Below are 14,398 nucleotides of genomic sequence, written 5' to 3' on the forward strand. Positions count from 1 at the left end.
ATGTATTAATTGCTTTTATTAAGTTCTTGTAAGTATTCACATGGAAAATTTACTGCTTAATTAATATTATTGTCTTAACTGAATGTATTTTACAGTTAATTTCATTTGTGTTCAAACAGGTGAAAAACCATACAAGTGTCAAATTTGCAATCAATCTTTTAGAATTAAGAAAACTTTAACAAAACACCTGGTCATTCATTCTGATGCCCGGCCTTTCAATTGTCAGCACTGTAATGCAACATTTAAACGGAAGGACAAGCTGAAATACCACATTGACCACGTTCACGGCATCAAGTCTCCCGATGATCCTCTCAGTGCTTCTGAGGAAAAACTTGTATCCTTGCCGGTAGAGTACTCATCCGATGATAAAATCTTTCAAACAGAAACAAAACAATACATGGACCAGCCCAAAGTCTACCAGTCGGAAGCCAAGACCATGCTACAGAACGTGCCTGCCGAGGTGTGTGTCCCCGTGACGCTGGTCCCGGTGCAGATGCCCGACACGCAGGGGGACCTGGTGCGCCACACCACCACCCTCCCGCCCCCCGCGCACGAGATCTTGTCACCACAGCCGCCGGCCGCCGATTACCCTCGAGCTGCCGACCTAGCTTTTCTGGAGAAATACACGCTTACTCCTCAGCCTGCAAATATAGTTCACCCAGTCCGACCCGAACAGATGCTGGATCCTAGAGAACAGTCTTACCTCGGAACGTTACTGGGCCTTGATAACTCCACTGCTGTCCAAAACATGTCTAATAGTGAGCACCATTCATGAGCAAATCCAAACATTCCACAGACTTCTTCAGTGGCTATGCGCAATGGTGGCCTAGCGCTGACGGCTTTTAAATTAGTGGGGCTGCTATTTTTTCATTTTCTCTAGTTTCTCAAGTCCTCAGAAGCTTTTCCAATCAAGAAAAATATGTATCTCTGTTTACTGAACATATTTGAATATTTCAACCCATTTTGAGGTATATAATATTTGAAATGGACATTTTGTGATTTTTTTTAAAAAAAATTATTTAGTGCTAATTTTTAACTTTTAACTCTTTAACTTTTCAAAACTATCAGCTGTTGACATTATGGGGGTATTTGTTTTTAAACATCAGTGGAAGTTTTTATTCTCCTTTAGTCTCATTCCTCTTTTCTCCTTTCCTCATCTTCCAAACAAGTGTTAAGGAACATGTAGCCTTTAAGAAAGAATGTAAGAGTGTACTGATAATTGCAACTGTTCCTTATCCTGACTTAAGTTTCATGATTATTTCTTCCAGATTTTTAAGAAATGAAATTAGGAATTTGAATTTATAAGAAAGTCTTGAAATAGATCTGTGTTGTTTTTTCATCTGGCCATAATTTCAGTTTATCACTATTCTTTAGTCTTTTGACAGACTCAAGACCAGAAAGCTTACTAATGTAGGATTAGCTTGTTAAATGTAGAACTGAAATAATTAATCCAAATGGTTGGTTTTTGCCTGTGCTTCAATTAGTATGAATAAGAAATGCAAATACAGATGTAGGCATTAAAATATACAAGTTGAAAATGTGTTAAAAGCAAAATATGGCAGTTTTAACTAGATATTTTTTAAAGTAAGTTCACCGTTTGTATTTTGCCATTTATTTCAAAAACATTAACAGTATATCAGCATATATCATCATCTAACTAATTAAAATTCAGTTAACAAGCCACTTTTGGTCTCATTTACCTTGACCAGCTGTAACTCTGGGAAATAGAATCTAGAGATTTTTGTTTAATGATTAGAGCTGGTGCCACACAAATTATAAAATTCTTGTCTAACTGAACTGAATGTTCATTTACTTTAATTAGAGGGAACCACTCCTTGTATACAAATATACATGTAACCTAGATCTTTATTTTTGCTTTACACATAACCCTAATGTCTGTGATTATCCTTAATTTTTATTTTTGTATGAGACAAAAGTTGAGGACTTGGTAAAAGGAAATAGCAGTTGGAGCAAAACCTCACTGATTAAAGTTAAATGAGGAAAAAGTCAGTCAAAATTGTGAAATACCTTAAAGATGTGCACTTTCCATACTCTGAAGTCAATTTAAACTTAAACTAGGATGTTTCCTAGTGGAGCTGCTTGAAGGATTAGAGACTAGGCAGGGTTGATTTATTATTAGCATGTCATTATGTAAACTACTGGAAAATAGCAATTTTAAGAGTTTTCTATTTCAGTTTTGTTTACACTCCTAATTGCTTTAAGCACTTTTTTTTGTGTAAACTGTAAAGTCTGGCCCAGCCCTTGTGAAAAAAAAAAATCACAAATAAAATAATGAAGTTTAGTGAAAAATTTTAACCACTTAATAATGTGGAAACTTGTTTGCTGAAGCACTTAAGAAATAAAGGTACTTTGCAGGAATATTTACCAGACTAGAGGAAATTAAAAAAAAAAAAAAAAAAAAAAGTTGAGAATTGGGGCAGTTAACCAAAGTAGCTCATATAACTAGTAAAGCCAACCTGAGTTTTGCCTCATTTGTTGAAGTTTGGTTATAATTCTCCTATAACTGATAGATACAAGCAATGTATCAATATTCTTTTAAAAGCATTCTTACTTTTGTGTGGAAATGTTGTGTCTAGGGTACTTAACATGATAGAACTTGACTATATGAGGTACTATTATTTTGTCTTTCAAACTGACTTTTAAAAACATATCTCTTTATGATTTTTATCATAAAGACTTACAAGAGTTTTAACTAAAAGACTTACTATGATGAAAAGAAATCATTTCTAAAAATGTACCCTGCCTTGAATATAAAACAATGTAGAAAAGTTTGGACTTACACAAAGGCAAATAGTATATATGTGTATGTGTGTGGTATTATTATATGTTCGGTAGCAGAAAAAGAGGGTGTTGCATTTTCACATTCAAAAGAATACTTTACTTTTTGAAGGTATTGACTTTAGGGTTCTTTTAATAATAATCTCCTAATGCTTTAAATATATAATTTGATTGTAGGAATTGGTTTACAGTATAGAACTTTTCTTGAATACATCTCTTATATAAGGTGAAACATAATTATATTTACTTATTATTGTAGATAACTTAAACTTGAAAAGTAGTTTACTGTTTTATAAAATGCTTTCACAGTTATCTCATTTAAACCTCATAGCCAGCTCTGAAGTAGAAAGGGCATGCTGTATTCCCATGTTAGAGATGAAGAATCTGAGGTTAAGCCTGCATCGTTAATAAGTGGCAGAGCTACTAACAGGCGAAGAAATAGAGCATTAATGAATGCTCTCCAGGTGCCAGGCACTGCATTTTCTCATGTAATCTTAAAAACAGTCTGGGAGGTAGGTGGTATGATTCTTATGAAGAAATAGTCTCAGCGGGCAAGCGAATCTGCTGCCTCTAATCTCCAAATCAGAATATAAGAAGTCTTACAGTTGTGAAAACCTCATGGATTTGGGCAAACTGAATGTATATATATAAGTTTTTGAAGTTGGCACAAAAAATATGAAATGAGGCCTGCTCTTTTCAGTTAACTGTTTGTCACATTTGATTTGGAGTATTTGGGACAAATGCTCCATTAACTCTAAAATCCATGAATTCTGTAACTATACTTAAAATTTTGAATCTTGCAACTAAGGTCAGCCTCATAAAGAATTTTTTATTTTATGAGCATAATTTATTGTTTTAAATTAATGTTGTAGCTGATAGCAGTTAGCACTTATGTAAATTGAATAATTTATCAAATGTAGAAATTTGTTAACCTAATCCATTTTTACTTAAATGCGCCAAAGATTTTTAGTAGGTTTTAAAATAGTTTAAAAGAATTTAAATTCTTTGTTGTTTGAATAAATATTTGTCCAAAGAAGCACAGTTGAAGTCCTAGGATTATGGATTTTCTAAAAAAAATCATTAGTTTGAATACTAAGTTTAAGTGTTTGTGTTTATATGTATTAGAAATAAGAACAGAAGAAAATACTCTGGGAATAGTCATACTGACAAACCAATTACAAGTAAGAATACTCTGTTTTCCTCAGTTTAATTAATTGAATGTTATCTTTTAAGTGGACACTATTAATTGCTAAATAATACTAAGCTTATTTTTTACACTACACTATTAAAATAATTTTGCCTTAGAATTTTTTTTAGGACAAACTGAAGATTTTTTTTGTAACAAACCCCACCTATTTTTTTGCAGCCTAAAATACCATTTAAGATTAGGGTTTATTCTTCATGCCAGCAAGATTTCACTAGCTATGAAGGCAGTGATCTTTGCATACTTTTAAGTAACTTAGTCATTTATTGAAGAAGAGTAGCAAAAATAGGGTTTTAAACTGGTGCTTTATTAAGTGACTTCCTTTAAAGTGATGGTACATCATGAAGTAGGTACACTAATAATTTTCTGTCAACCTTAAAATTGTTAAAACATCTTTGCAGAGTGAGTGACTATAAGCTATTAGTTAAGGGCTAGTAGGTATTTAAATATCATTCATTGCTTTCACTCTGCAATTGACAAGCAAATTAAAGACACCATTAACTGGTGTGTGTCCGTGTAAGTTTGCATTCCCTTCTAGCAGATCATTCTGCTGTATCATTGGTGGAAAGTCAGATGTGGAGTGTCAGCTCTGTGACAGTGTCCTTTCGTCCACGCCCAGTCATCCCTGGATTGAATGCTTCGTGCCTTTTCAGTTCGAGGTAGCAATTTGTAGTAGCTTGGAGTTGACTCTGCTGGCTAGATTGTGCTGGTTAATAAACGATTGTGGTTGTTTTGTTATTGTTATGAGTCTTGTGTTTGTGTTGCCTGCTGGTCAGGCAACAGTATTTTTTTTTGGTTTTTTTTTTTTTTAGATTGCTTTATAATTTTGTAGGGAAACTGGCATCAAGTACTAGTATGATTTTTTTTTTTTTAATCTTTACTATTGTGGCCTTTCTAGTTACTGCACAGCCACTCCTGGGCCTGTCTCTAGATGATCACTAGAGGAATCTGACAAGTAAAATGAGCAGTGTGTCTGCCTCTCCATCTCCTCCCATCTCCCACCTTTTCTTCTGAATAATCCATTACCAAACCACCCTGCTCTAAAAAGCAGCTTCTTTTCTCAGTTTGCCTAAAACTGAGCCAGAGGTGATGGTTTGAGATGAGTCTCTAAAAAGCAGCAACATCCCAGCCAACTGACAACTTGAGTTGATGAACTCAGGAAAAATTAGGACTTTTGAAGTCATACGTGGATCATTCTAAGATCAGTGCCAAATTTTAAATGACTCAAAATGTATTTTTTAATAAGGAGCAAGTCGCATTTCTAAAACCTGTAATAGTGTTAACGGTAAATGTCACTTACTATTAGGCTGAATAATGGATAATGTGAGAATAATTTTCTAGTAATTTCTAGGAACCACAGACAATTGTTTTTAGGTCCTCCCCTTTCTTTTGCACATTCCTCTCTGTAAAGTCTATAGTGGATTTTTGGGGAGGGGGGACCATTCCCTGTTTCCTCAAAAATTATTTCTACTTCAGGTACTTTTATTCTGGACTAGTAGCATGCTTTCTGTGCTTCCTCTTTGGCAGTGGCCTTAAGAAGGCAGAAGTAACAACAGTAGGTCACGTGGAGGATGAGGGGAAGGGCTGGTGGAAGGAGGATCTGCCCTGTATTTACTCTTCATCTTTCAACTTGCTGTGCATTGATCTTGAGTCTTTGACTGTTGAAAAATCCCCAAATAGTTTGAATTGAGCCTCTATAGCCATTCGTATAAAGAGAAAATAAGAATTATATTCAGAGAATAGAGGTTATACAAAATGGATATGTCTTTTTGTTCCGCTTTTCCCCCCCTAACTTCTTAGGTAAAGAAGTAATTTTGGTGCTCTTATAACTGCTAGAGATTCTAAAATATGTCTTGAATGAAGAATATGCACACTTATTGTTATCTCACCCTGCTTGGTATTCCTGCTTTATGATTACACAATTTTTATTCCTTGTAACAATCGGACTTTTCTTATCCCTGTGGATAAAACTGTATTACAGCTGATGAGTGAGGCTGCCAAAAATGAGCACAGAGGTGGGCACTTGGATTATGAGGTTTATGATGAACATTAAAGTGGAAATGCCTTTGAACCCTGTTTCCAGTCTCCAATCTTAAATTTTGTTTTTAATCATTAGAACTTTTAAAAGCAATTACAAAGAAAAATCTAAAATACCGAGATTCATTATTTTGTCAACTGTGTGTAAAGTATCTTGTGAGTTTTATAGATATTTTGACTGTCTTGTGTTTCCTGAATACCAATGTCTTTATAGAAAAATTCAGTTCTCTGTGAAGACTAGGAAGTGTGTTGTATGCTGAATTAGTTCTTTGTGTTGTTTTGATATTTAAATAAAGTTCTTTGGTCCTAATAAAGCATGTCTAGGTTTTATTGAACACATTTTCACAGCATGACAATGCAGAGTGCCTGGCCTGCCTCCTGAAAAAGTGAGTGAAAAGACAGCACATAGAAAACCAATCTCTTGGAGCACAGGTATTAAAATTTTATTCACTTTCATAAGCTAGATATAATTTCAAATATTTTATATGTTAAATGTATAAATCATTAATATTTAATGGTTTTTAATCCAACCAGTCCATCCTAAAGGAAATCAGTCCTGAATATTCATTGGAAGGACTGATGCTGAAGCTGAAACTCCCAATAGTTTGGCCACCTGATGCGAAGAATTGACTCATTTGAAAAGACCCTGATGCTGGAAAAGATTGAAGGCAGGAGGAGCAGGGGATGACAGAGGACAAGATGGTTGGATGGCATCACTGACTCAATGGACATGAGTTTGAGTAAACTCTGGGAGTTGGTGATGGACAAGGAGGCCTGGCATCCTGTAGCCCATGGGGTCGCAAAGAGTCGGACATGACTGAACTAAATTGAATTGGCTAATTAATATATATTCAAACATTAATAACATCTATTATGCTTGAAGCAGCCACCTGCTGTTTTTCCCCAAGGAGTCTTAAGTGCAGAAAACCTCATGGATGGGCTGTCCCCTGTGACAGTGAGGGCCATTCTCACCACTGCCCCTCACTCCCACAACTGTACACTCTGGTCACGGGAGGGGGCACTGCTGGTTTATAAAAGGCACAAGCTCTGTCACAGGACATGCCTGACCTTGCCAGCTGCTGTCTACATCTGACACCATAATTCAGCCTCCGCGGGCAGCTGGTAGCTCAGTGAATTCCACAGACAGGAGTTCATTTCTGCGAAGCATGTCTTCCCACTGGAGTCAGTGCTGTGTGAGACACCTAATTCTCTACTGCTGTGTAACGAATTAGACCAATTATAGCAGACAGTGTCTTAAAACAGCACGCGTTTATTGCCTGCCAGGTCCGGTGGGTCAGGAGTCTAGTGACTGAGCTGGTGGCTGTGGCTCAAGATCTCGCCTGGAGCTGAGGTCAAAGTTCATGGCAATGCAGTCTCTAGAGGCCATCCTGGAGCAGACTTCACCTCCGAACTCACATCTGGGCCAGAGTTCCTCCCCACAAGGTCTCTCTCCACAGGGCTGCATGGTGATAGGCAGCTGGCTACTCCCCCTGCAAAAAATACAAAGAGTGAGAACACAGGATTTAAGCTGCAGGCTTTTATAACGTAATCTAGGAAATAGTATCATCACTTCTGCCACTGTGAACTCCTCTTAAGTCCCCACCACTCAAGGGACACAAATTAAGCTTCCCCTCTTGAAAAGAGGAGTGGCTGAGAATTGAGACAAATTTTGAAAACCACCACAGATTCTTTGGTTCCAGAAGAAGAATTCTACAGGTCCATGGGGAGGTATAGCCCCCAGACTCAGCAAATGCATCTACGCCAGAGAAGACAATACCACCTCATCCATGACAGAAGGGGTTTAACGTAACCCACACACCACAGGCAGCTGGTTGGTACTGGGTAGGGGTGTTACATTGGGGGTTCTGCTTGGCCTTTGTTAGTAGAAAGGAGATCCTGACACCTGAGCATGACAGGTTGTCCTGTTTGCTTGAGTTGTGAACTCCTTCTTGGCCATGGATGCTCTCTGATGGGCATTTACTTGGGACAGAATTTTTTTTAACTTCCTGTCCCTATATTGGGAGGCCCTTTAACATATCTCTCCTCCCCAGACCTACTCGTCACCAACTTTTCATTTTGCTTTTTCCAAACCTTTGACCAGCTGCCCAATCTGTTGGCTGCTGCCTTTGAGTCAGCAGAGAGCCGACTCACATCTTCTCCCTTTTGAAGTGGACCAGATGCATCAACGCAAATCCTGCTCTTGAGAGTGTTGTCATCTACTCCTGAGAGGAAGATGAAGTGTAGCTCTACTCACATCTGGCCTACCACCCACATCCATACATCAGTTCACCTGACTTCAGTCACTCAGTTGTGTCCAACTCTTTGCAATCCCATGGGCTGCAGCATGCCAGGCCTCCCTGTCCATCACCAACTCCCAGAGCTTGCTCAAACTCAAGTCCATCGAGTTGGTGATGCCATCCAACCATTTCATCCTCTGTCGTGCCTTTCTCCTTCCACCTTCAATCTTTCCCAGCATCAGGGTCTTTTCCAATTCATTGGATCTTCGCATCAGGTAGCCAAAGTATTGGAGCTTCAGCTTCAACATCAGTCCTTCCAATGAATATTCAGGACTGATTTCTTTTAGGATTGACTGGTTTAATCTCCTTGCAGTCCAAGGGACTCTCAAGAGTCTTCTCCAACACCACAGTTCAAAAGCATCAATTCTTCGGTGCTCAGCTTTCTTTATAGTCCAACTCTCACATCCATACATGACTACTGGAAAAACCATAGCTTTGACTAGATGGACCTTTGTCTGCAAAGTAATGTCTCTGCTTTTTAATATGCTGTCTAGGTTGGTCATAGCTTTTCTTCCAAGGAATAAGTGTCTTTTAATTTCATGGCTGCAGTCACCATCTGCATTAATTTTGGGGCCCCCCAAAATAAAGTCTCTCACTGATTCCATTGTTTCCCTATCTATTTGCCATGACGTGATGGGACCAGATGCCATGATCTTAGTTTTCTGAATGTTGAGCTTTAAGCCAACTTTTTCACTCTCCTCTTTCACTTTCATCAGGAGCCTCTTTAGTTCTTCTTTGCTTTCTGCCATAAGAGTGGTGTCATCTGTGTATCTTAGGTTATTGATATTTAACCCAGCAATCTTGATTCCAGTTTGTGCTTCATCCAGTCTGGCATTTTGCATGATGTACTCTGCATATAAGTTAAATAAGAAGGGTAACAATATATAGCCTTGACGTACTCCTTTCCTGACTTGGAACCAGTCCGTTGTTCCATGTATGGTTCTAACTGTTGCTTCTTGACCTGCATACAGGTTTCTCAGGGGCAGGTAAGCTGGTCTGGTATTCCCATCTCTTGAAGGATTTTCCACAGTGTGTTGTGATCCACACAGTCAAAGGCTTTGGCATAAGCAATAAAGCAGAAGTAGATGTTTTTCTGGAACTCTCTTGCTTTTTCGATGATTTGAATGAAATCAAATGTTGGAAATTTGATCTCTGGTTCCTCTGCCTTTTCTAAATCCAGCTTGAACATCTGGAAGTTCTTGGTTCATATACTGTTGAAGCCTAGCTTGGAGAATTTTGAGCATTACTTTGCCAGCATGTGAGACGAGTGCAATTATGTGGTAGTGTGAACATTCTTTGGCATTGCCTTTCCTAGGGATTTGATTGAAAACTGACCTTTTCCAGTCCTGTGACTACTGCTGAGTTTTCCAAATTTGCTAGCATATTGAGTGCAGAACTTTCAGAGTATCACCTTTTAAGATTTGAAATAGCTCAACTGGAATTCCATCACCTCTGCTAGTTTGCTCGTAGTGATGCTTCCGAAGGCCCACTTGACTTCGCACTCCAGGATGTCTGACTCTAGGTTATCTGGGTCACTAAGATCTTTTTTTGTGTGTAGTTCTTCTGTGTATTCTTGCCACCTCTTCTTAATATCATCTGCTTCTGTTAGATCAATACTGTTTCTGTCTTTTATTGTGCGCATCTTTGCATGAAATATTCCCTTGGTATCTCTAATTTTCTTGAAGAGAGCTCTAGTCTTTCCCATCCTATTGTTTTCCTCTATTTCTTTGCACTGATCACTGAGGAAGGCTTTCTTATCTCTCCTTGCATGTCTTTGGAACTCCACATTCAGATGGGTATATCTTTCCTTTTCTCCTTTGCCTTTAGCATCTCTTCTTTTCTCAGCTATTTGTAAGGCCTCCTCAGACAACCATTTTGCCTTTTTCCATTTCTTTTTCTTGGGGATGGCCTTGATCACTGCATCCTGTACAATGTCACAAACCTCTGTCCATAGTTCTTCAGGCACTCTATCAGATCTAATCCCTTCAATCTATTTCTCACTTCCACTGTATAATCGTAAGGGATTTGATTTAGGCTATACCTGGTCTAGTGGTTTTCCCTACTTTCTTCAATTTAAGTCTGAATTTTACAATAAGGAGTTCATAATCTGAGCTACAGTTAGCTCCTGATCTTGTTTTTGCTGAGTGTGTAGAGCTGCTCCATCTTTGGCTGCAAAGAATATAACCAATCTGATTTCGGTGTTAACCATCTTGTGCTGTTCATGTGTACAGTCGTCTCTTGTGTTGTTGGAAGATGGTGTTTGCTATGATCAGTGTGTTCTCTTGGCAAAAGTCTATTAGCCTGTGCCCTAATTCATTTTGTACTCCAAGGCCAAACTTGCCTGTTACTCCAGGTATCTCTTGACTTCCTACTTTTGCATTCTAGTCTCCTGTGATGAAAAGGACATCTTTTTTGGTGTTAGTTCTAGAAGGTCTTGTAGATCTTCATAGAAGGGTTCAACTCCAGCTTCTTTGGCGTTAGTGGTTGGGGCATAGATTTGGATTACTGTGATATTGAATGGTTTGCCTTGGAAATGAACAGAAATCATTATGTCATTCTTGAAACTGCACTCGAGTACTGCATTTCAAACTCTTTTGTTGACTATGAGGGTTTGGTTCTCCTTGGACGGCAAACATCCTTCCATTAACCATGCTTTTTATTCCTTTATGAAATATTCAATGAGGACCCCCACCTTCCCAAGGTACAGACTGAGGCAGCATGGGAGGAGGAGATATTACAGGACCAAAGTCATCTTTGCAGGTTGTGAACTCTGGGCCCACTCAGCTCCAAGCTGTTGGACACTGCTTTGATAACAGAAGTTTATTTGTCACAACCAGTGGTTTGGTTCTTTGGATTAGATCCCTGATGGCAAACTTCTTTGAAAAGGACCAGATACCAAATAGTTTAGACTTTGGAAGCCACACAATTTCTCCTGGAACTGTATTGTAAAAGCAGTCATAGATAATGTGTAAATGAATGGGCTCATTTACTGTGTTCCAATAAAACTTTAGTTGTATAAAATCTCAGACTCTCACAGTACCTGACAGCTATTTCTTGCTCATTAGATTTAATCAGCAAACGTCATCAATATAATGGACTGGCATAAGGGGCTGACTCTGTTGGTAAGGGAGGTTTGTGGAAAGAATTACAAGTTCTCAGCCTTTAAAATTTTACCCAAATAAGATACATTTTCACAGGGTTCCACTCTTTCCCCTCAGCTAAGAGGCTGGCAGGGCTGGGTATTTAATTAGTGCTGCCACATTTACCAGAAGATGTGGGCTTGGTCCTTGGCCATACATTCCCTGAGACCAAAGGACGTGAGGGGCTTCTTCAGAGCTCCTGTCCACACATTCTTGTTCTCAATATATGTTCTTAGTGGTACCTTCATTTTCTCTTTCCCTATGTATTCTCTCTAGGGTGTTAGGCAAAACCAGATGACACTAAGCTTGGACAGTGTCCAGTGGATAATTTGAGGACTCAGGATGATGCTATCCCACCCTTTGGATTGTCATGGTGTGTTTCTTGCTAGTAAGAGTTTATCCCTGTGCTCCTCAAATATGAACAACTCAATTCAGAATTCTACCTGAAGAGGCAATTTCCCAAGGCCACTGTTGTATCAGTCAAGGTCACTAAGGAAATAGTTGGCCGTCTCCAATTTACTGTAATTCAAGGAAGCTTAATAAAGGGACTATTCACAAAGATAGGTCTGGGTTGCAGAGAAACAAGCAATAGGGTCTTATCCTGGGCCTAGTGACACTGTGGTGTCCCCACACCCAGATCTCCAATAGATGAGGGCACTTCTCCAGCTACTTGTGACTTTAATGTGGAGATGGAGCCAGCTCAAGGTGGGTGGGGTAGGGGGAGTACCCTGGCTTACCTCTTTGAGTAAAACAGACGTCACAGAGTAAGAAACCGTGGAGGGCAAACAAAAAATATTCAGTATAGTTCATTTTGGGTTTTTAAAAACTGTGCATCAACAGCATTGCTTTGTGAAGAGAAACCTGTGAGGGGAGAACATATAGAAACAAAATGTGTTCCTATCATGTTAAAAAGAGTTGAGACAAATATTTCAGTGACAAGATTAAGAGGGCCTATATTTGCAATGTTAATTTGATGAATAACATTCACTGTACAAAATAATAAATATAAATTAAGTGTATTTAAAAGTTACTGTCATTCACTTAAACATTTTGCTAAAAATGTATGTAGTAGCATTCTCCTTGTGCATCAGTCCTGAAGGATTTTTAAGAAACCTACATAAACACGTTTGATTAAATATCGTTGAGGTAACAGGGCTACTTATTTAACTTATATGCAGAGTACATCATGAGAAATGCTGGGCTGGAGGAAGCACAAGCTGGAATCAAGATTGCCAGGATAAATATCAATAACCTCAGATATGCAGATGACACCACCCTTATGGCAGAAAGTGAAGAACTAAAGAGCCTCTTGATAAAAGTGAAAGAGGAGAGTGAAAAAGTTGGCTTAAAGCTCACCATTCAGAAAACTAAGATCATGGCATCTGGTCCCATCACTTCATGGCAAATAAATGGGGCAACAGTGGAAACAGTGGCTGACTTTATTTTTCTGGGCTCCAAAATCACTGCAGATGGTGAGTGCAGCCATGAAATTAAAAGACGCTCACTCCTTGGAAAGAAAGTTATGACTAACCTAGACAGCATATTAAAAAGCAGAGACAAAAAAAAAAGCAGAAACATTACTTTGCCAACAAAGGTCCGTTTAGTCAAGGCTATGGTTTCTCCAGTGTTCATGTATGGATGTGAGAGTTGGAATATAAAGAAAGCTGAGCACCGAAGAACTGATGCTTTTGAACTGTGGTGTTGGAGAAGACTCTTGAGAGTCCCTTGGACTGCAAGGAGATCCAACCAGTCCATCCTAAAGGAGATCAGTCCTGGGTGTTCACTGGAAGGACTGATGCTGAAGCTGAAACTCCAATACTTTGGCCACCTGATGCGAAGAACTGACTCATTGGAAAAGACCCTGATGCTGGGAAAGACTGAAGGCAGGAGGAGAAGGGGACGCAGAGGATGAGATGGCTGGATGGCATCACCGACTCAATGGACATGGGTTTGGGTGGACTCCGGGAGTTGGTGATGGACAGGGAGGCCTGGCGTGCTGTGATTCATGGGGTCACAAAGAGTCGGGAATGACTGAGGGACTGAACTGAACTGAACAGGGTTCAACATCAGGTCAGATTGGGTGTCAGTGAATACAATTTCCTATCTCACTTTCCTCATTTTGATTTTCCATTCAGGGAGTTTTCATGTATTCTGTGTAGCTGTAGCACATCCACAGGTTATTTTTTAAGTCTCCTCCTGTCTTTAGAGGCAGCGCGGGGCAGCGGGGACAGCAAGAGGAGTCGAACCGCCAGTGCCCCTCCTGGCCTCGCCACTCCCAGCTGGCTGGACGCCCGGCCTCTCTCTTCTGTGAATCACGAATAACGGTCCCTTCCCCCAGGGTGGAAGGGAAGCTGGAGATAAATACGTGCAGGGCTTAACACAACCCCTGGCAGAGAGTAACATGTAAGCTACAATCATTATTATCAGATATCTACAATTAAACTGAAAACCGAGAAGTTATCTGTCGAGGGCCATGCCCGTCAAGACCACCACTTATGAATTACTGGGAATCTCAGTTTTTGTTTGTTTACCTGGTTTTGCTCCCAGAATCCCGAAGTAAGAACCAGCAGGTAAATTACTGAGCCGCTGAACCGACACCACGCACTGATATCAGCACGTTCACACTAACTGTACATTTAATTTCCATTTTCCTCATTTTCTCCCTTTTGGGCCCAGGCAGTGGCGGAGCGATCCCGGGCGAGTATGTTGATCTCCCTCAAAGTACTGTGAGGGAATGACTGTGCCGGCAACCGCCAAGACAGCTGCATTTCCGGTGGAAGTGCTGTGACTCTCTTCGCTTCCACCAACCTGTTCACAAAACCGAAAGGCGAATTCTAAGCCTGAGCCCCAGCCTTCAGAGGCCGCCGAGACCCCGCTGCCATCGCAGCCTCCTCAGCGAGAGCGACCCGCCGCCGTCGCCG

The 14,398-nt window shown here is 39.6% G+C and overlaps 1 protein-coding gene and 1 long non-coding RNA gene across 3 annotated transcripts in view; one reads left to right on the plus strand and one right to left on the minus strand.

Moving 5' to 3' along the window:
* The window catches only part of ZBTB41 (zinc finger and BTB domain containing 41), a 35,663-nt gene extending 29,316 nt beyond the window's left edge, over positions 1 to 6,347 (plus strand). For both annotated transcript variants that reach the window (XM_043485248.1, XM_043485249.1), the window contains exon 11: positions 120 to 6,347. In XM_043485248.1, coding sequence (XP_043341183.1) covers positions 120 to 775 — 656 coding nt within the window. In that variant the 3' untranslated portion in view covers positions 776 to 6,347. The remainder of the gene's footprint in view (positions 1 to 119) is intronic.
* A 451-nt stretch (positions 6,348 to 6,798) lies between these two features.
* Positions 6,799 to 14,385, minus strand: LOC122452039. Its single transcript, XR_006272574.1, has 3 exons — positions 14,009 to 14,385; positions 12,215 to 12,338; positions 6,799 to 7,530 (listed from the first exon to the last, which is right to left on the minus strand). It is a non-coding gene; the product is annotated as an uncharacterized LOC122452039 (long non-coding RNA).
* Between the last annotated feature and the right edge of the window lie 13 nt (positions 14,386 to 14,398).

This window comes from Cervus canadensis, chromosome 13, assembly GCF_019320065.1.
Source record: "Cervus canadensis isolate Bull #8, Minnesota chromosome 13, ASM1932006v1, whole genome shotgun sequence".
Taxonomy (NCBI): Eukaryota; Metazoa; Chordata; class Mammalia; order Artiodactyla; family Cervidae; genus Cervus; species Cervus canadensis.